The 24030-nt window shown below is 38.6% G+C and overlaps 1 protein-coding gene across 13 annotated transcripts in view; it reads left to right on the top strand.

Moving 5' to 3' along the window:
• The window catches only part of ADGRB3 (adhesion G protein-coupled receptor B3), an 892370-nt gene that overhangs the window by 822325 nt on the left and 46015 nt on the right, over positions 1–24030 (top strand). For all 13 annotated transcript variants that reach the window (XM_075598089.1, XM_075598088.1, XM_075598086.1 and 10 more), the window contains one exon: positions 16617–17260. In XM_075598089.1, the coding sequence (XP_075454204.1) occupies positions 16617–17260 (644 nt within the window). The remainder of the gene's footprint in view (positions 1–16616; positions 17261–24030) is intronic.

Genomic DNA, 24030 nt, shown 5'->3' with positions numbered 1-24030 from the left:
CCGTTAATATTAGCACATGATTATAATGCTACAATATTTAGCACCTTCCAAAAGCTGCCCTTACTCATATCCAGACCCTGATTAACATGGAGTTATTTCTTGGAATAGTCTAAAAGCCATGTAATGAGTACAGGATTTAATCCTTTCATTACAAAAAAGCGCTGTGTTATATATATATATATATATATATATATATATATATATATATATATATATATATATATTAGAGATCATAGAAATATCTTAAACACACATATTCAACTATATTATAGTTTTTAGTGACTAAAGTGATATGTTTGTGTGAACTAATATGTAATTGTGTGAACTAATATAATGTAATAATGACTGTATAAAGTATTGGCGTACAATTATGTACTGTATATCCATATACACCAACATTTTTTTTTATGTGTACAGTACATTAATATAAATTATATATTCATTTATATTGTTGAGGTATGTATGGATATACATTATTGTACACCCATACGTGATAGCCATTATTACATTACATACAAGTAATTAAATGAAAAAGCTAACACACAAACCTGTTATTAAAGCAACCTTAATAAAGCGCCTAAAGTTTGACCAATGGGCATATGCAGAGTATGGGAAAATGCAGGTAACATACGGTAGATAACATAACGACGGTGGTTTTGTTAATGGACTTTATTTATGCATATGATTCGCTTTGAGGATACCCATTACATTAAGTAAAGTTAATGTCGGTTTCAGAATTTGGTGACATGACGTTATTTGCCCTAATTTAGCACACTTCTGAGTATCTACCCTAAGAACCTTAGAACACTTTCTTTATTCGATATGTATCACCTTATCTCAGGAATGATTGCATTGTTTTACTGTATTTATATGTGCCTCATGTTTGGTAGACTGCTTTATATACAAAACATAGTCTGCTACTAATCCCCCAGTGAAAATCATAATATTCCCAACTCTCAATAAATAAACATGTGGCCTTTCTAATGAAATCACACTCCTACAAATTGGTATTAAAACCTCTAATAGCTGCACTAAAGAAATAAGAAGACAATAATAAGCCTCTATGAAAAGAAAAGAAAGATTTGTAAATATTAAAAATGTAGGAAGATGTGACGTAATATAACATCCTATGCAAAAGGTATATAAAAATAAATACTCATCATTTATTTATTTGTTATCACTTATAAAAATCCTCCAATCTCCATACCAGAGTCCCAGTCCATACAAAAAACTATTAACAAGCTCCCTCAATATGTTATCAAACATAATTAATGTGGAGAATGAAATGGAAGCATCTCATCCTTGACTTTGACTTTGTTAGTACTTTTAGTTTAGCCAAAGAGTCACTCTGTTTAGCTCTGAGGGTGGTGCATAATAACAACAAAGACATTCTCTATAGATAAAAGATATATATATATATGTCTAATGTAGGAGGTCTGTTTTCTAGTCTGCTTGTGTTTGTATCAGCAGCAGCTTGCTAGCTTTTATTTCTATGCCATAAAAAAGGATTGTAGGCCTTTGTGTTACCATCTCACTTTTCACATGCTATGCGCTTCCATTTGAGTTAAGTCTGTGACAGATCATAAATCTAAACAAAAGACTGTTTGAGCCTCGCTTCTGGTTTACCAAAGGATTCTGCTGCTCTCTTTCTCCATCAGTATGCTGGGAATCCCGCTCTGTTGTGCTGATAGGGGCTCCTAGCTTCTGCGTCTGCATCCATCTTGCACTCTTCACATGGCCTTGGTTGCAGTGGCATCTGTGATGGCATGTACACCATAGACTCATACACTGATTTACTAAATTGAACACTCTCTGAACGCTTCTTGTTACAAGTATTGCATAGTACCTCATGGGACTAGGTGTCTCTGTCCCTCTGTCCAATGTACGTTTTGATGCCTCACAAGAAGCTTCTTACTGAGATGGCACAATGTATACTATAAAAGACAAAAATACCCAATACAACATCCAATGTGACAAAATACATAGTTACATACTTCAATGTTAGTATTCTCATGAGTAAGGGTAATTTTTGTTAAACCTTTTGACCCAAGCATTATAAGCTTGTAGCCATGTCATGGAATCATCAGTATGCAGGTCCTAACACTACCTGTGACAATTCTTATTTACCTCTGCTGTGGAGGGAGAATGGTCTCAGTAGACCTGTCCAGCACAGGTACATGGGAAAACCAGCTAGTTAAAAAGTGGGGTGGAGTGAGCTTAAACCTAGGAAGGAGGGGCCACCAACCTCCAACCAACTGATAGTAGTTGAAAATTAATGAACACACAGTCCCTGCAAGCTCTAACCCCAGAACCCACCACATCATATATATTTTTTTATATATTTATTAAAAAAAAAAAATTATATATATATATATATATATATATATATATACATATATATAATGTGGTGGGTTCTGGAGTTAGAGCTTGCAGAGACTGTTTTCATTGAGATGGCACAATAGTGGCTAACTCATATATACTCAAACAAAATAAACAAGTGAAAAAAGACTACCAATAAAAGGTAATTTATTGAACATACCTACTGTATGCATGTGACTCCTTCCCGTTATTATTTCTTAATATTTATATGCCACGGATTCCAATACGAAGCTATGAAACTTAATTCTACATTTAATCCCTCTGGACACTATCTCCAAAGCTGTGGCTTTTGGCTTTTCAGCTGCGTTCCGGAGACAGTAACTCTTGCTACATCTGTACTGTATATACAAAAACAATGGCCATTGTATATCTCATTAGCTTATGCTTAGCGTCATGTTAAGTTAGCACTACCTCTTGTTAGCTTACAATAACATAACTCACATTAAGTATCTCTTACCTAAAAGGGACGTTGCTCCCATCCAGACCTTGAAATAGTTGTTTTGAGAGAGTCTATTTTACTAGAGTCCCTATTGAATTATATACCTCCATGTATTGTATACATGTGTATTTGGGGGGTATATAAGTCACTTGTTAGTTTAATAGTAAAACAGACTCTCTCTCTCTCTTCTATGTTTTCTCAAAAATGAGGAGCGCAGAATCAATAGATATGTGTAAAAAATAAAAAGAACATACATAGTGCAATACTGCAGAAATAGCAAAAACAGATGTATGTGTGTACTGTATGTCTTTATTTATATAGCACCATTAATGTTCACAGCAGTAATACACGTGACAATCATATTGATAACAAATAATATAAATAACACATAAAGGGGAGAAGTGCTTCAGACATAACATAACATTTTGGAAAGGGAGTCCCTGCTCCGAAGAGCTTACAATCTAACTGGTTGGAAGGAAGGATGTATAGAGACAGTAGGAGGGCATTCTGTTAAGTGTGTCTGCAAGGGGCCAAGGTTTATGTATATGGTGTAAAACTATCACTCATAGAGCTACTCATATCCTTCCTTAAGCAGGTGTGTTTTGAGTTGGGTCTTAAAGGTTGATAGAGAGGGTGCTTGTCAGATGTTGAGATGATGTATCGGAACTCCTGTGGTACTAAAACTCCCATGGTGTAGGAATAAAACAGGCATGGGTTCATGTCAGGATCTGTTAAAGATGGTAGGTAGAATCCCTCAGATATCCCTTGGACCAATTTAAAAAAGTAAGAACCAGCATGTCGCTTCCCACAAATGACGTGCTATCACAGAAAAGCCCCATTAAAGTCAATGGGGCTTTCATGCGATAGCACGCAATCTGCTCTTATCAGACCTTACAGAATAAGGGCCTTAAACTTTGTTAAATAGATATGCACAATGAAGCATATAAGTACAAATCTCCGGTAACAAAGGTTTCCAATCCCATTCTGTATTAAACTCATTAGGTTTGAACACATTAGATGTTTTTTCTTTATCACTATGGACTTACCGCAATAGGTTACTATCACTCGTACAGAGCACTTTTATTTTACATAGTATATACTTTCTTCTCTCCCACAAATGTTTTTTTTTATGACAATTGTTATTCCCATACAAGTGGAACATCTACAATATGGGCAGTTGTTTTTCCCCTTCCTATGCCAACCTCTTCAAGAGCTGGTGGAAAGCTGCCCACGTGTTTGGAGATTAGATTCCTCTCTGTCGGTATTTAGCTTTTTATAAGTGCTATATTGATCGATTTGCTTTGATTTTTATTTGGAGTGGTCCAGTTGGGGTTCTACACAATATAAAAAAAAAATGTAACAATATTTTTTTTAATTTGAAAATTACTTATGAATATAATTTTCATTGTATGAATTATATATATATATATATATATATATATATATATATACAATTATACAAACAAAAAGACTGCGCCCCTCAGGTGTCTGTCTCACCTAACACATTGATGGTAAATATATCAAATATAGTAAACTCATATGTATAGGTTACCAAATAGATATCAGTAGCAATATCCAATTATATAAATGACACACAATTAAAAAATAATACTAATATATAACTAAATTAGTGTGCGCTAATGACTTAGTGTCCAAAAATATGTATGATTAAAATTGCAGACAAAAAAAAAACAATTGAAAAATAAAAATCAATAAAAAAACCATAAAAAGAATTAGTCCTGTTGATGTATTAGGAATATAGATGATGGCCCACTAGTCTGGATACCGGCTGCTCTCTGTAAGGAACCAACGACCTCCCAGTAGATCTACAAAACGAAAAGAAAGAAAGCGCCCGATCCTAGTGTAATATGAAAAATACACATTTAATATTCCTGTAAAAAGTCCAACAAATTTAAACTCACAAACGAATGTGAAAAACAAGCATGTAATGAGTATACTCATTCGCCAACCGCCGGAAGACACTGCTCTGCTCACACGCCACTCTTTTCCTCTGTGAAGTCCCAGCTCCTCTGAGCCAACATCCAGCAGGGGCCTCAGAGAATGCACAACCTCTCCTGATGTAACCCGAAGTCCACCGCTCACCACAGCAACTCCGGATGGGAGGAAATGGTAATGTGACCCCGTGGAGGAGAAGGAGAAAGTGTAGTAGTTTGCCGATGCGTAGTAGCATATGCAATGTCCCAGCAGAAGCCAAAGTGTAATTGAGTAAGGTGACAGACTGTCAGTAGCTCACACTAACACTCCCAACGCGCTTCTTCATGCTCAGGTGATTTCATCAGGGGTTGGCGAATGAGTATACTCATTACATGCTTGTTTTTCACATTCGTTTGTGAGTTTAAATTTGTTGGACTTTTTACAGGAATATTAAATGTGTATTTTTCATATTACACTAGGATCGGGCGCTTTCTTTCTTTTCGTTTTGTATATATATATATATATACAAAAGGCGCAAATGAGAGACAACAGGTGGTTAAATGTCTAACACCTGTGGGATAAATACGTAGAATATCCTTATAAGAATCCAGGACGAGATATGATAATGTAGCTGAATTTAAACAGGCATGTAAGGATAAAATCCTTTCTGTGCTGGAAGCAGAGAGGCTGGTGATGTCAGGAACTCAGGATACACCCTGTGTTCACAATCACTGAAGTTCCCTTGGTTGAAAGTGAACTACACAGTCCCAATAGCCTGGAATAAGGCTTTGCAGTACAGGCAGGAGAATAAAATGTCCTTACTTCAGACAGACGGGGAGATCTGTTCAGAGACCCTCACCCTACCAGTTTTGTCTGTGAAAGACTTAATCTGGGGCATACCCAGCATAGAAATGGGTAGGTTTACCATACATTTTAAGTTATGGTGGGTTAAAAAGGCGACAGACCTGTCTAAGACATGTGAATGGGCTCACAAGTGATATTCTTTATTGGCTACATGCTAACGGTGGAGGTTTTCTGTCGTCTTTTTCACCCACCATAACTTAAAATGTATGGTAAACCTACCCAGCCTAGAAATATTTAAAAGCAAGTATAAACAAACCTCACGCTGATGTTACCCATCAAGGTTGAAACATGTCTGTGAGTGGTTTGTACTTGTTTTGCTAGTCCCATGCTGTGTTTTAAAGCTGTGTGAACGGCGATACATCAGCTTAAATGGGCTCCATTTGAATGGATATTCCAGGCAATAGGTGACACATTGTGTGCTCATTTGCATGTAATTTCCCAGAACCCCTTGCTGCAGTGGGAGCACTGTATGCGAGGTGATAATGGTTGAAAGGCAGGGTTGCAGACCTGTCTAAGACATGTGAATGTGCTCACAAGTGATATTCTTTTTTTGGGTATATGCTAACGGTGGTGGTTTTCTGTCACCTTTTTCACCCACCATAACTATATATATATATATATATATATATATATATATATATATATATATATATATATATATATATATATATATATATATATATATATACCAGCTATTAGGGTTCTAATGGCGGATTTATTCAGTACATGACTATAATGTCTCTTTAGAGATAATTAGTGATTAATGCGCTCCAGCGCTGGATCCATTTTGTTCATAAAATACAAATGGGTACACAGAATAGGGCTAGTGAGATAATGAAAATATTGTCCTCTGTGGGGCCAAAATATCCCTGAAGATGGGGTTAGCAATGAAGCCCCTATGTAATGCTCATAGGGATGGTCCCTTGGTTCACAATATGACAAAATAATAGATAAACATTACTCACATATTGCCCAATCTGATGTCCTGCAAAATGTGCTGCCAAGTAGAAATGCTGGTGCAATGTAGAGAAAGGAGAACTTGCGCACAGTCAAAGAAGTGGGTCCCAAGGTTGATGAAGAATGATCCTTTATTTAATCCATAAAACAAATGGAGGTAAGCACCCTCCTACGCATTTCGTGTATGGGTGTACACGAAACACGTAGGAGGGTGCTTACCTCCGTTTGTTTTATGGATTAAATAAAGGATCATTCTTCATTAACCTTAGGACCCACTTCTTTGACTGTGCGCCAGTTCTCCTTTCTCTATAATGTCTCTTTAGTAGGATTTTGCCAATCTCAGATAGGGTGCAAGGCATCAGCGGTAGTTTTGTTCCATTAATTAGGAACAATTACAAAGGTTTACAAGGCGAGCAGGGGTACGTACCTGTGTTAGGTGCTACGAGGTAGCCAAACCTGTTATAAGAGCTCAGTGCAAAAGGAGTACTAGGGATGAGCTGAAACCATGGGACTACCAGTCTCATGCCCATTTGACCCTTGGGACTCAGGTGCTATGCACCATGACCCTGAAAATTCATACTGTTCCCTGGACTACAAAACAGTAGGACGGATTGACCCAGTGATACCCTGTTACTGTATACAGTACCAGTGATTCCATAAACCCTCAAATGGTTAAGTTGGAGTTGGAATAGAGTCATTCCACATGATGCCCAGGTCTGAATCATGAACAAGTAGCAGTACGGGCTCTGTAGTGGCTGCACTCAGGCTAAATATAGATCTTGATTCACATATACTGTACATAGACCCTTAAAGATGCTCATAATGGAGCACTTGAGACATTTTAAGAAGGTAGATCTTACTCAGTTTCTAAGCATTTTCCCCCAAAGGCAGTTTAAATAATTTCACATTATCTGAATTACTTTATTTGTTTTTAATTGCAATGCCATTATTGGGCGAGTATATAACGTAATTTCAGTTCTGTATTTGTTAATCCTTCATAAAGTGCCCTTGGGCATCAAACACATAAGGGATCTTCTTGTTCATTTGTAATATGATTTAATAAATAATAATCTGGTATTCCCATGCAATATTTTCCTCGTGGTGTTTTGCTGCTTTTTTAATGACTCTCGTCGACGTTGAACAGAGGGGCTGAGAAGTCACTCCAATTGAGATACCTAACCCAATAAGGTGCTATACTTATATCCAGTGGTCGACAAATCACTCAAAAATCTACTCTCCGAACAAAAAATCTACTCGCCACCTAGTCCCGCCCCCAACCCCGCCCCCAACCCTGCCCTAGTCCCGCTTTTAAAAAAATCAAAAAATAAATTGAATAAATTCCTAGTAAGAACAACCTTAGTTTTTGACATAAGTTTATTTATTGTATTACATTATACTACAATTAGTCCTTGTTACGTGTGTGTATGTGTGTGTGTATGTGTGTGTACTGTATGTGTGTGTGTGTGTGATCTTACCTGATCCGCAGTCCAGGTACCTCATTCCCGCAATGTTATATGTTGGAGGTGAGGTGTTTCTTACCTGTCTTCTGGGTTAGGGGGGATTCCGATGTCTCCTGTGTGAAGCTTGAGTCAGTTCTGGAAGTAAGCAGTATAGGTTATTACGGTGTAGGTATAGGACAGTTAAGATATATAGGGTAAGTAAGATATCCAGGTCCAGAGTGTGAAACAGTGTGAGAGAGAGACAGAGAGTGGGTGAGAGAGAGAGTGACACACAGAGAGAGAGCGACACACAGAGAGAGAGAGCGACACACAGAGAGAGAGCGACAGAGAGAGAGAGAGAGAGAGCGACACACAGAGAGAGAGATAGAGAGCGACACAGAGAGAGAGAGAGAGCGACACACACACAGGGAGAGAGCGACACACACACACACAGAGCGACACACACACAGAGAGGGTGAGCGAGAGAGAGACCAAGTCAGTCATCCTACTCACACACACTCTCACACACACTCTCACACACACTCTCACACACACTCTCACACACTCTCACACACTCTCACACACACTCACACACACTCACACACACTCACACTCTGACAGGCACACACACACACACACACACACACTTTGACAGACACACACACCCTCTGACAGACACATACACCCTCTGACAGACACACACACACACACACACACTGACAGACACACACACACACACACACACACACACACACACACACACACACTCTCTGACAGACACACACTAACAGACATACACCCACACACTGACAGAGACACACACACACACACACACATTCTGACAGACACATACACACACTCTGACAGACACATACACACACTCTCACACACACAGACTCTGACAGACACACACACCCACACAATCTGACAGACACACACTCACACCCACCCACACACTGACAGACACATACACACACACTGACAGACACACACACACACACTGTGACAGACACATACACACACTCTCTGACAGACACACAGACACACACACACTCTGACAGACACACACACACACACACACTCTGACAGACACACACACACACACACACTCTGACAGACACACACTACCAGAAACGGCGCCAGGTGTCCCGCTCACCATCGGAGGTATATTGGAGTCATCGGGGGCTGGGGACGACATTGTGAGCTTGTGGGAGACATCGTAGGTTTGAGGGGTCCAGTGGGGGCAAACGGCGGCCAATGGGGTTATGCGGGGGCCTGCCGCGGCAATGGGGGGTATGCGGTGACCATTGGGGGTATGTGGGGGCCTGCGAGGGACATTGGGGGTAAGCAGGGGGCATTGGGAGGTATGCGGGGGCCATTGGGGGTAAGCGGGGGGCATTGGGAGGTATGGGGGGGCCATTGGGGATATGAGGGGGCCTGCGGGTGCATACGGCGGCCAATTGGAGTATGCAGGGGCCACCAGCGGCAATTGGGGGTATGCGGCGACCATTGGGGGTATGTGGGGGCCTGCGGGGGCCATTGTGGTAAGCGGGGGGCATTGGGAGGTATGCGGGGGCCATTGGGGGTAAGCGGGGGGCATTGGGAGGTATGCGGGGGCCTGCGGAGGCACTCTCTGGCTGCTATGGGGAGGAGAAACGTGCTCAGAGAGGCGGGGGAGGAGGGAGGGCACTGCTCAGGGAGCCACTCCTGTTTCATTTCCCCCGCTCGCGCTGGAGGAAAAAAAAAAAAGCCGAAGGCGGGGTAATCTCCTGCAGCAACATGAATCCGCCTCCGGCTTTTTTTGTTTTTTCCTCCAGCGCGAGCGGGGGAAATGAAACAGCAGCGCGAGCAGGGAAAATTTAAAAAAAAAACACGTGTACTGCTTGGGCCAATAGGAGCTCGCCACGGTGTTAAAACCACTTGCCCGGTGCGTGCAGATGTATAGGTATGTCGAACACTGCTTATATCTATATGTATAACAAGAAGCTTTGAGAGTGTTCATCTAATGTTTTTGAACTCAGTAGAAGTGTGTGAGAGTCTACAGTGTACAGTACATGCCTAGACAGGTGCCATTGCAACCGAGGTCACGTAGAGAGTGCAGTACTGACACAGAAAGGAAAAGTGTAATGGCCAACAGATTGATGGAAAAAGAAAGCAGCAGAATCTATTTTGATGTGATTTATGATCTCACTGAGATAACGCAGATAGAAACAAGTGAGACTGTTGCACGAAGGTCTAAATTAATTATTTATGACATAGAACTGAGAAGCTAGCAAACTGCTGCTGATTCAAACACAAGCAGATGAGAACAGCAATCTCTCACATGAGAAATCTCACACTTTTATCTATGGATCAATTATTTGGTGTCAATATGCACCACTATCCGAACTAAGCAAAGTGACTGTTTGGCTAAACGAACAGTACCCACACGTCAAAGTCATGGGTAAAATTGCTCTGTTCTATTCATGCACTAACTACTACAGCGCACGTGCAATCAAGCCCCGCCCCCCCAGTTCCTCCGGTCCCAGTTCATACCTTGTCGCGCACCTTTCCCCAGCGGTGCGTGACAGGTTTTCAGGCATGCAGGGGAATTTGAGATTGGCATTTGTGACGGAGGTTTGACCACGCCCACGCCAGCGGTTCAGCCAATGAGGGCGAACCAGCCGCGGGACGTCATGGCCACGCCCCGCAAACCTACCGCCACACCCCCTCCCTTTGCAAACGTTCTCCCCTTAAACCGCAGATCGCAGTGAAGCGCTGTGCACGCGCCGCCCCCCCTGCCGGGCGCGCGTGCCACAGTGCTGACTGGGGACTCAGCCTAAGAGTTGTGCAGGGAGATGCAGCTCTCTCTGTGCAGCTCTAACAGACTGCAGGCAGATCACGGGCAGAACTTAGAAAAAGACACAGATACGGACACTGCTATCCAGAGCGGTATGGCATTTTCCTTGCGAACGGTAGTTAAATTGCAATAACTCTTTCTGAATACTGTGATAATGCAAACGTCAGACCGTGAGGTTGGTCATTCCAAAATGTGGCAGTGATTTTATCGAAGCTAATAGAATAAGCCCCAAAGAGAGCTTCCTAGGAGTCTTTCCTTTTTGTGTGCACTGATATTACTGGATTTGTATTGGTGATTACAAATAAAGTGATTAGTGTATATATATGAAAGATGAAATACATATCAGTATTTTATATCAAATCCCTCCTTTCTTTATATTAGATTAATAATTACAAATCCTTACTTTTTCAGAGGTTTGTATTTGACTTTTTCTTTCTTTAGGTCAGCTATTAGAGATCCTAATACCATGTTGTAGGATACTGCTTCATGTACTGTCAACAATTTCTGTGGAAAAAAATACTTTTATCACATTTGAAGTGGCCAATTTTTATTTTTACATATTTTGAAGCAGAGTTTCAGAATTGATAAAATTATCATTATTGCTGACTTTGGGCATGTAAAGTGTCTCACATAGAACTTTATTGTCAATCAATATTGGCTGCACCTTTGAAAACACTGGGGGAATGCTTACACTATACAAGTATTAGGTACATTAAATAAAGTATATGTCTTCTATTAATTGTCTCACAGGCAATTATTAAGATATTTCTTCTCTTATGTATAGTGAGAAGAGTTGTAACAAAATGTAATGATATACAGTACCTTTTTCCATTCATTGTAATGGCAGTCAAGTAATCATTAACTGTGTTACCTCAATATTTTGAAAAAACAGCAATTAAATACATATATATAAATTAACTAATAAAGTAGTTATTTCGGGAACTAATGTTCCCCAAATGTGATCATTGGGGCCAGAAACTTATTGACCCCAGTTTAAAATATTTCCCTATTTTAAGCACATACAGTATCAGATTTAGTATGTGATCTCTTATTTCAGAAGCATTTTTTTCTGAAGAATATTTTCCTTAAACACATTATTCTACCTGTGAAATATTGGAAAGTCTGTCCCACCCATGTTCATGTATCTATATATTAAGGTTTTTTTTTTTAATCCTTCTATTCGTTTTTGACAATGCAACATTTTAGCTGGTTTTCCTTTGGCCAAAGCGTATAAGCCTGCGAGCCACTTTCAAGGCATGACCAGTTCGCAGGTCCTAACACTAACTGATTAAAATACTTATTTACCTCTGTAGTTAGAGTTAGGATGGTCCTGGCATTGAACCTGTCGCAACGAGCTGCATGAAAAGAAAACCTGCTTACTTGGAAAGCGGGGAAAGGCGAGCTTTAAACCCTGGGTGGGAGGAGCCACTAACCTCCAAAACAGCTGAGACCAGTTAACAAACACACAGATACCAGTTTGCAGATACTAACACTAACTGATTAAAAAGTGGCTTGCAGGCTTATATGCTTTGGCCAAAGGGTTAACTAAATTACCCTTTTTCAAGAGATATATAGGTATTTCACTGTGTATTTTTGTCACATTGGATGTTGCTCTGGACTTCTTTGTTTTTTGTTTTATACAATAAGCCACGCCCAGTAGCACTCCTTTTGACACTTATATACTATAATATTATATATATATATATTGTGGTAATTTGGGGGGGGGTTTCTGAGAGCTTTCTTGGTATCTGTGTGTTTGGTATTGTATTCTAAATGGTCTTCTCCTTCATTATGTTGATAACTGTTCTTTAGAGAGCACGCCAAGTATGCACAAGTACGTGATTGTGGCACAATTTGCCATTTGTTCCCTGGGAAGACATCAAAACTATTTATAGTGGTCACAAGATTAAAATGTACTAAGTCATGTGACCAATGTACATTGTCGTGCGACCTTATTTTTTTTAAACTAACAAAAATTAATGCAGGAGCCAACAACTTGGGATACCCAAGCATCGTTTTTTTTAATGCAATTTATGAAACAGTTTGTACAGTATATTTGTCAAAATGTCTCTATTTTTACCAAATTCATATTTTTTTTTACTTTATACATATTTGTGTATTAAACAAGCCTGAGACATTTTGGAAACTGAAAACGTTGCACATCTCAACTCCCAGCACATCCTGACATCCTTTTAGTTCAACACCACTGTTTTGCTTGTATTGTATGATGTGATTCCGGTTCTTGACAGTACTATAATCTTGAACATATAGTCTGCCTGTTCTTTTTTTGGCCTTAAAGTATTTTTATCTTCTGACATCATCACTTTAATTAATTTAGGCTAGAAGTCTGTGCAGTGCAATTCAAATAATATTAAGCTCTTCTGCCAATAAAGAGGTTTACGTGATAGTATGATATCTACATACTAGTATGACATCTACCAGGGGCTTAAATTACCAAGAGTTCTAAAAAAAGAGGGCATACTTTTGTTTTATGTGCAATATTCCCGCGTCTGCTATTTAAAGATACCTATAAATGCAATTCTATGCCTACAGGTATTTTGGAACGTAGAAAACAAGTAGCTCAGGGAAAATGTGTTTTTGCTTGAACAACTATATTAATTCACTTCAGTGAACACAAAAATATGACATGGATATAGAGTTAGCTGAGAACATTGCTTGGACAAAAGCAGTCGAGGAATGCAAATTGAGGAACTGCATCAGTACTTGCTTTCAAAATGTCCTTTAAGCAAAACAAAACACTGCTGGAGTGGAAGCTTCCTATACACTGCAGAAGATTAAGCTGAATAGCAATAGGTGTCCAGAAAAGCATTTGTGGTTTCGCATTGTAAGAAAAAATGATTACACAGCAGAAAGTGGATACTCTGAACTTTAATTAGCTTATTATAGTCCATATCTGTTTCTTCTTGTTAATGCTTGCATCCTCAGCAACTTCCACCTGCAGATGTGTAACCGAAAGATCAATGCAGCGAGTGGTTTTCAAAAAAGCACATTATAGAAATGTACATTTTAAAGACTAAAGATTTGCTTTTCAGATAAGTGCAAGTTACTTTATGTATGGCCTTATAGTTTCACAGATACTAAAATGACACAATATACAGAATGCATTATAGCTAATTTTTCATACATTAACATTATGTTCTTCACCAGGGTTCTCAAACGCGGTCAAAGACTGAGCCACTGATTGAGCCAAATGTGCTGCAGCAGGGCTATCCATAAAAGCTGGCCCGTAGGTGGCCCTTGAGGATTGAGTTTGAGAACCCTGTTCTACACACTTAAGTCTCCCAAAAATGACTTCAAAAATATTAATGAAAAGCCACAGGAATTTGCTTCTTGAATTTGATTTGCTTTTTATTTGCTGTACACTGTACAGTGGATGTTTTTTGTCACTATTTTTAAACAGCCATTACTTTTTTAAATATCTTCTTACAAAGGGAAGTACAGTATAGATTGCTGAAATGTACTTAAAGCAGCAAAACTTGAAAAATCCTATATGTTTTTTCCTAATAGATCAGTTCTGCATTATTAGATAATACTATCTACATTTTCTTTTAACTACCAATGCCATTTTTTTCAAAGTACTGGCTATCCTTTGGTTGCTACAGCAACCATTTAGAAAGTCAAACCCACATCCTCTTTTGAAACAGGCTTCAAGACTCACCCTTTTGAGTTCTGCTCTTTGGCAACAAAGTATCACAAACAGATCTGTTGCTGTGTCCCAAACAGCAGACTGTCTATTGCTCTGAAAGCTATAACAATAATGTGTTACACTTTATAATATAATGTTACATATCAGCTGCAGTATTTCACAGACTGCAGCAAAACGTTAGGAGGTGGCCATTTCGTTAGGCACACAAACAGGATTATTACAGATTTATAACAGGAGCACAAAACAATTGCCAATTTAGGTAAGAATGTATAATTGTACATTGTCACATGCTTTACATATAAAAAATGAAGAAAAGAAAAAAGGGGGAATGTAGAATTGCTGCTTTATCATGTTTGGTGTTGATAACTGAATTTTTAGTATTATGTATGACTAGAATAAGAATTAGGAAAAGGAACTTTACAATGGAAACAAAATAATAAGAACTTCGCAATATGTAATATCACCATACGTACATCATATAGCTTATAGTTATGTTTTTGTATGATATGTTTTTCCGTTGGGTGCTATGGAAGAAAAATACGTGTTTCGGTGAAAAGTATTTGTATGACACGTCTAAGGAAACATAAATAATCTATATTTTATGTTTTTAAGGAAGAGTTCCTCCATTATTATTTAGTTAGAAATAGATAATGGGAGAACTTATTAAACATTCCCAGTGACAGCATTCCCAGTGATTCCCCAAACAGCTGCAATTTAGTAGTCAACCTACTGTACACGTGTTTAGTTGAAATGCCAAAGAATAAAAATGTGAGGAAAGAAAAACTGTAGTAAGAAAAGTTTGTGAAAATAACAACAATAACACATCACTCCTTGTGTACTACTCTTTAAATCCTTCACTACATCTTCACTACATCTAGAGTGTATTATTCCTGTATTATTTATACCTGTAGGATTTATTCATGTGATGCATTCCTTTACCATGTGTTTCAGTATTCTTTAGTAATAACATGATACTACTGTATATAATATTGTGCACACAGCCATAAACCATAAACATGCATATAAGATTGATATTCGATATCGGGATATTGAATATATATTGAGATTTGGGAGCCATGAGGAGCTGTCATCAAGATGGTAATAGAGTTGGGTTTCCTCTCTTTATTATTGTAGTAACATGCTACGTACAGTACTCCTCTAGTATTGTGGTTAAAGTTGAAGTTCACCCAAAAAAGAACCTACAGTACATGTCTTGAAAATAAGCCCAATGTGATGTCCTTTTGATGCGGAATATCAACCTTATTTTCTCCCAGTTTTAGATTTTTTTTTAAAATGTTTAGAGACTTTTTTTGTATACAGGTAGATATATAGATATTATAGATAGATAGACTTGCCATATAAAACCTTAACTATGTTACCTTGAGAATAATCAATCAATATATTCAGCTTTGATAGTGAAGTATTATCTGATGAGGTAGTATTCCTATGGACACCAGTATAATTGCATCTTACAGTGCACATCAATAGACCTTGTTTCATGTTAACAGATTTGTGGACATCTTTCTCACATGAAGCACTGGCACCTTCTAGCTGGTTATATATTATAAACCACTTTTATGGCTTTACAAGTGTCAGAAACTCCATAACAAGACACAGAGAAAAATATTTTAGCAGTGCGTTTGCACTAATTAATTAAAAGAAAATCTTGATACCTAATGTTTCCTCCGTGTTTTTTTCTTCTATTTAAGAGAAAATGTTTCATGGAATAACACTATGAACGTACAATTTGAGGAGTTTGTTATTAGTGTCAAAATATTAGTTCCCGCTTCCCTTCAAGCTTTGGAATGGTAAAGATCATTGGAAGGACATAAGTATTAGCAATCAACTGTTTCACTTGAGTACACATGCACCATCATAATATATGTGTAGACAAGTCTAGACAAGTCAATTATGAACAGAAGATTAAATGTCAGATGTGATCAAACAACATGTCCTTGTATGTAAATAAGCTGAAGCAAAAAAAAAGACCTCTAAATCAGAGCACTTACCTGCAAAATATGTTGGTTACTATAACTTGTATGTTGTAAATAAGATACAGAAAATCACAATGGAAAAATGTCACTTTCTAATTTGCAGTTTTACACAAGGATATTGGCCCCTGCAGAGCAGCTACAATAACAGGAACCCTCTCCAGGATTTCACTAAACGATGAAGAAGATGAAAAGGGGATGAACTCAGAAGGAATGAGCTACTCAACATTACCAGGAAACATCATTTCTAAAGTTATCATTCAACAACCATCTGGTTTACACATGCCCATGAGTATGGGTGAGATGGCCGATCAGTGTCTGAAGAAAGAGAACAGCGAATTACGACGAACTGTGTACTTATGCACAGATGACAACCTCAAAGCTGGAGATATGGATATGGTTCATCCCCAGGATCGAATGATGGAAAGTGAATATATTGTAATGCCAAGAGGTTCTGCAAACATACAGTCTCAAATGAAAGATGAAAATAAAATGAACATAGGTTTGGATACTTTGACTCATGAGAGACTATTACACTACAAACTTAATCCTGAATTCAGCATGAATCCTGCTATAATGGAACAATTCGGTATAAATTTAGATCAGCATCTTATGTCACAAGAACACATGCAGAGCCTTCCCTTTGAACCTCGCACAGCAGTAAAGAACTTCATAGCTTCAGAGCTGGATGACAGTGCAGGACTATCAAGAAGCGAAACAGGTTCAACAATATCAATGAGCTCCTTAGAGGTTTGTGATTTAGAATTTATATATTTCATTTGTTTCATGCATTTTTTTGTACTGCTAATGTTTTCAGAATTATCATTTGGTTCTTTCAGAATCACACATACAGCAAAATCTAAAATATTTTCACTAACTGAAACAATAGAATTTATCTCATCCTTCAACAGCATCAATAATTTGGGAGGAAATATAATATAAGACTTCCTAAAAATATACAAAAAGAAAAATACTTTAAAGTCTGTGCTGTTTTAGCAGCATTACCGTAACATTTTTTTTTCCAACTTACATTTTTTTTCCCAAGCATATATATATATACAGAAGTTAAACATTAGAGGGTGGGTGTTGGGGAGGGAGGGGGGGTAAATAAAAGAGAAAGGGATAACGGGGGGATGGGTGGGACAGCATAATGATGAATTGACAATACTTAATACTTTACCTAGTACTAACTTAGTATGCATGAGCGTTTTGGGACAGTTTCTAAATCTGTAGTGGGAACCGTCACTAGGGGACCTGGATAATTGTAAAAAAATCGTATTAGATAACAATTACGGGGAGGAGCATGGGAGATTCCAGCTAAGTCCCTAGCAGAGGCATATAGTTGGTCCCAGAGGGCTGCAGACTCAGGGAGCCTATCTACAATTGCATTGCTGACATTTTTTTGTGCTCATCGCCTAGCGGCTGTTCAGGGACGGGGGACAAGGGTGGGGCAGAGGGAAAAACAAAAGCAAAGGAGCAGCGGGAAAAACGGAAAAGAAAAAAGAGTGAGCATGGATGTGTCTCCAGATAAACAGTCATGATTCTTACCTACACTTGGGAATAAAATCTGGGGTGAGGGAGAACAAAAATAAAACAAGGGAGGACACAGACATGTTTGGGGGTAGTGGCCAAGACTCGACTGGTCTGACTACCCAAGCTCCATCCCTGGAGCTTCATTGGGCCTTGGGCTTATTGTAAGGATGAGACTAATCTGTATTCATATTGTGGGCTTAAACTTCGCTAGTAAGCCATTAGTTACCTTATATTAACTTGAGCCAGAAAACATATTATATCAACATATATTACTTTTGCGTTTACTCTTACCAAACCAAACCTTTGGGTACAACCTCAAATTAACTAAAACCAGAAAACATAATTTGACACTTCGGCATATAGTCCTTTTACAAATAATGTTTTTATGCTAAACCTTCAGGATTCTCCAGATCAGGGGAACCCCAAACCTCCAGCTTTGGGCGCTTTGCCTTAGTCTGATCTAAACAGTCTGATTTGTCCAGGAGACCTCACGTAGACCCTAATTCACGGGTAATGAGGTTCATGAATCAAAGGTCTCGGAGTGTTGTTTGGTGGTGGGGACCCCATTCCTGAGTCCGGATCTGCAGCTTAGCCAGGGTTTGGTTCCCTTGGCGGGTGGCTGTTTAGGCCGGACCACTCTAAAAAGTCTGGGAGTGCTTCCAGGTAAGGGGGAAGGACCCCCCTCACAGACCTGGGCATGGTGTTGAGCTCTGGGTTTGGCCAGAATGGAGGTTGATCTAGAGTTCAAAGTTCATGGGGATCATGAGTTAAAAAGTCTCAGAATGCTACCTGCTGGGGTGGGGATAGACCCCATACCGGAATCTGGACCTAGTACTCAGCTTAGGGGTGGTCCCATCGGGTGGCTGTTTTGCCGGAGAGTCCAGGCGGAAAGATCTTCTCGTGGGAACCGTTGACAAGGATGGACCCAGGGTTGGTGAGCCTCCACCTCCTGAAGTGGGTCTGATGGGAGGGGACCCATTCCTATGTGGTTGAGGAAGGCTTTGCCATTGTCTGGGTTCCTGAGTATCTGAGTTTTCCCATTTTTAACTACCATGAGTCCAAAGGGAAATATCCATCTTTATTTGATATTGCGGTGTCTTAATTTCACTGTCACCTCTCTGAGATTTCTTCTTTTGGCGCGTGTGGAAGGCAAAAGTTCTGCGTATATCTGTAGGGGTATATTTTGGAACTTGAGGTCTCTGGAGCCTCTCGTCACCATGTTGAAGGCTTCCTTTGTTTTAAAGTAGTGGAATCTCAACACCACATCCTTTAGTCTGTCTCCTGGTTGGGGTTTCATTCTTAAGGCTCTGTGGTATCTGTCCAGGGTAAGAGACTCCTCTGTAAAATCTGGGAAGGCTGATGTTAGCCATTTGGCCATGAACCCCTCGATATCTGTTTCAGATTCCGGGATCCCCCGGATCCTGAGATTATTACGGCGGTCTCTATTCTCTGCATCCTCCTATCTGTCTTTGATGTCTAGGAGTTGGGACTTCAGTTCCCTGAGCTCAGTGTCCATAAATGTTTGCTGGGTATTTGTAGAGTCGACCTTCGATTCCAAGGAGATAGTGCGTTCTCCAAGGGAGGATATCTTCTCTTTAAGATCCTTCACTGCTGTGTGCATTAGAGATTCAATTTTATTAAAGAAGATAAGTAAGTTATCCTTTTTTGAGAGATTTTCAATCTCCACCCCTGGTTCAGAGTTTGAGCAATCAACAGAGGGATCCTCTCCCAACTCTGCCTGTTGCAGTGCTGGCCGACCATGTTTTCTAAAGTATTCACAAACATCACTCTTTTCTTTTTGATGGTTCTAACCGCTTTCAAATTCATGGTAAATTGGACTTGCGTGTGATGTGGTTTGTTTTTAGAAGGTTAGTCAGAGCAGATTTGCTTTCATAAGCTTAGAATGAAGCCCGGGGTATTACGGAACATGTATCTCAGAACGCCATCTTAGCCAGCAATATTTAGGCTTTTCTGTGCATATACAGTAGATCTTTTGTAGAGGGTGCATGTTCCCCTGAGAGGGATCACAGTATTGCAACCTGTGTGTTTGTTGATTGTCTGTCTCTGTCTTTTCCGCCCTCTTTTATTCTTTAACACAGAAACAAGGGTGGATGTTCCCCAGTGGAAAATGGATATTGGGCTGCCGGCTTTACTTTGTGTGTGTGTGTGAACGAGATGGCTATCTGGGTGTTCACCTTTAAAGTCAGTGGCTGACACTTACTGTGTTTCTCTGCTGCTTTTTAGAAGCCTTTGGCAGGCATCCAGGTTAGAGGGGGCATTCTGGGTGGTCCCGAGGCTTCCTCCATTGCAGGCGGCTGGGAGATTATACCTCAGCATGCAGTCTCCGCCGGGTCTGGGCCATCAGTTGGAGGCTCCGAGATCGCCGCGTGTAGGGGGGAGAGAGACAGGTCCGCGCTCTCTGGCAGCACCGCTATTGAGCTCTTCAGTGCTTTGTCACCCTCGGGCCGCAGCTGGCAATATGATGATGATATGCTGCCACCCCCGTGCCGCTGACCGCGGCCCCCGGCCTGCTTTCCCCTGCCTCCCGTCCACACACAAAACACGCCATTAGCGGCACCGTCCAATCCCTGCAGCAGACCCAGGAGCGGTTCTCACCTCAGGTCCCGGATCAACTGACGGCTCTTGGATCAGTAGGGCCATGCACACCTGGCAGGCATCTTGAGCTCCTCATGGAGCAGTGATTGCAGCGGCCCTTCACAGATCATGTGTTTTAGCTTCAGAGCGGCGGTCTGGTCACAGCGGAGCACCAGGCACAATCTACAAGCTAATAAGTGCTCGATCAATGCCTGAAAGGGGCTTCTAGCTATGCATTTTAGGGCTGTATATCACCCTATATTGCAGAGCTGAACCGGCATGCGACTGCTCAGTTCAGAGTCTAGGCCGCGCCCCCCACTTTTTTCTTTTTTAAATGCTGTTTTATATATATATATAGATATATATCTATATATATATATATATATATAGATATATATCTATATATATATATATATATAGATATATATCTATCTATCTATATATATATATATAGATAGATAGATATATATCTATATATATATGTATGTAGCATTTAATTACCTCTAATTACCTAAGCTGCTGATCAATTTGTTCTCCTGTAATGATTATCAGCTTCAATCAATCCTTCAGTCAGTTTAACTCAGGAGCTACTATGATCTTTATATTACTAAGCTAACGTTGTCTATAGTTACAGTTTGCAGCTCAAACTGCTGGGAACATTGGCAACAAATTATCATAAACAGGAAGGTGTGGCAAATATTTTGCACTGTTAGGGAGGTGTGCTAAAACCTGCTATAGAAATCAAAGGATGCTTAGTATACTAAAATTCATTACAAATCTCAGTGAGTTGTTTTTTTTTTGTTTTTTTTATGCAGTAAGTGTTATCTAATACTACACAACTGAATTATTTAGGAAAAACAAAAAACACACATAGGATATTCAATCTTTTGCTCCTATAAGGGTTGGCATTTTTACTTGTGTTTTGGTTCTAAATATTTTTTGTGTTCAGGCTTTGGATTTGTAAAACAACTATGAAAAAAACTCAATTGTTTATTTTTTTTAATTTGGTGAAAGTTTTTCAAACTCTGTAGTTGTTGCAAAAGTTTGAGAGTTTATTAGAAAATTTGGCCAGGTTTATTAAAACAGATACAAAATTAATCCACTGATGAGCATTTTCTTGGGTTAAACTTAAATTTTTCTCAGATTTGAAAGTTTGTTCCGATGAAGTTCACAAAGATCGAATTTTGAACCCGCTAACATGCCAATACTTTGTTTTATGTCTACAACTAAGCACTAGAGAGAATACCCGCCATCCTACTTCCTAGTAACTACTGTAAGTAATTACATTTCAGAGTTCTGAATATCTTGGACATTGTAATAAAATTAACTACTAATTAACCAATTATATAGTGTTAAATTAACAATTTCAATCACTAATTTAAAATACTGTATAGCTGTACATACATAAACGAAAGGTGGGGCAATCAACTATATATATTAGCTTCAAAATACAAATAATGAAAGCCGTTCAAGTTATATAAACACAACATACAAACATCCAACCTGTGCCATCAGTTCATAGTCTTTGCTGTAATCACTTAAAACTAGGACTCTAGTATACAAAAGCATTTGAGTATAGCTGTACTGTGGAAAGAGCTGCCCTCCTGATTATTACTGTGGATTTCACAGCAGAACAGCAGGCTTTAATTTGATACCAATTTGATTGAGCTGGTAAGAGTTGTGAGTTGCAGTTTTATTTAGTTAAATTCTATAAAGAGCTTTGTCTGTGGGAAATGTATATTGATATCCATTGTCATTACTGTATACAAAACTAATTTTCAAATTGAAGTTAAATTAATCAGTGAGACATTTTTTTCCAATTACCTTTCTCTGGAATATATTTTGCTCATGCATACTCCATAATACTATAAACCTCACACTTTCAGATTATACATTTTTCATACAAATTTTATTTTAGCCCATCTGATAAATATACTATTTATAGTCAATCATTTCTAATGCATGATAATAACAGTTTTCACAATGCAGTAGAGAGTCAGAAAAGTATTATCATCAATAAAATAGTTTATTAATAGTTTATATAATTACTTGATTTACTTTATTAAATAAACATAATATTCAAATCAACTTACATACAGAAGATTGCTATGTGAATCTTTCTTTTTAACACGTTTATTTTCTTTTTCAGTTTAATGCTAAAGTACATCTCAAATATTTATAAGCCCCAAAAAGTGGAAACAGTAATAATGTTAATCTCATACTTTAAAAATGTTTGACCTACTGCTAAATACTGTATTATAAGCTTACAAAATTGAACTGACAAAATAGTATACAGTATTGTTGTACATCATGTTGGCTTATAAGTGGGAGTATAAGAATATTAGAGTATTCTTGGACCAAAACTTTTGTGAATGACAAAAACCTACCTACATTATATATTGAAATTTATAAAACAAAAATTAGGGCAGAGAGAAAGCCTATTGAAAGAAAGCACATTGAATACCAAAGGCATTTAATAGTAAAAACTAATAAAATACTCAAAGGCAGAAAAAGTATTGGTAAAATTTGATGGACGGCAAAATGCATATCAGAGCATATCTCTGTAGATTCAATGAATGTCTATGACCCAAGGAGACTGCACCCTAAACATCCTTAATTCTATTTTAAACACAGCTGCTTATTTGGGTGGATTTTACATTCAGTCTGTCCTGTGCATTTGGTACAGTATGGATGGAGCTTACTTTGCTTGATTGCTTTCTTGGCATTATGAGTGCTATTTTTGACATTACTGCATAATGCTTTACATGAAATATTGCTGTTAGCTTTACAGTTACAGATATCATAAGGTGGAAAGCATAAGTGAAATTGGTTGGAAGGTCATGCGCTATAATGAATTATTGTGTTGCTTGTGTTATTAGGAAGTAAAGCCATTGCTACTGTAACTCATTTGACACAATCTATCTTGTTATTCAGTATATACATTTCCATTGTTGCATCATTTTATAATTTTTTCATAGCTTAATTTAAAACACCAAGTCGGAGTTAAAATTAACCTTGTTTGACACTTGCATAAAATACACAATTAATTACAGTTGTATGTATGTATGTATGTATGTATGTATGTATGTATGTCTTTATTTATATAGCGCATTAATGTACATAGCGCTTCACAGTAGTAATACACGTGACAATCATATAAATAACACATCATGGGAAGAAGTGCTTCAGACATAAAAGTAACATTTCGGAAGAGGAGTGCCTGCTCCGAAGAGCCTACAATCTAATTGGTAGGTTGGAAGAACGTACAGACAGTAAGAGGGCATTCTGGTAAGTACGTCTGCAGGGGACCAAGCTTTATGTATCATGTGTATAGTATTAGCCACGGTGCTACTCATATGCTTCTTTAAGCAAGTGTGTCTTAAGGTGGATAG

The sequence above is a fragment of the Ascaphus truei genome, chromosome 4, assembly GCF_040206685.1.
Source record: "Ascaphus truei isolate aAscTru1 chromosome 4, aAscTru1.hap1, whole genome shotgun sequence".
In the NCBI taxonomy this organism is placed as follows: Eukaryota; Metazoa; Chordata; class Amphibia; order Anura; family Ascaphidae; genus Ascaphus; species Ascaphus truei.
Note: the sequence above shows the minus strand (reverse complement) of the source record. Positions and strands in the feature narration are given on the sequence as shown.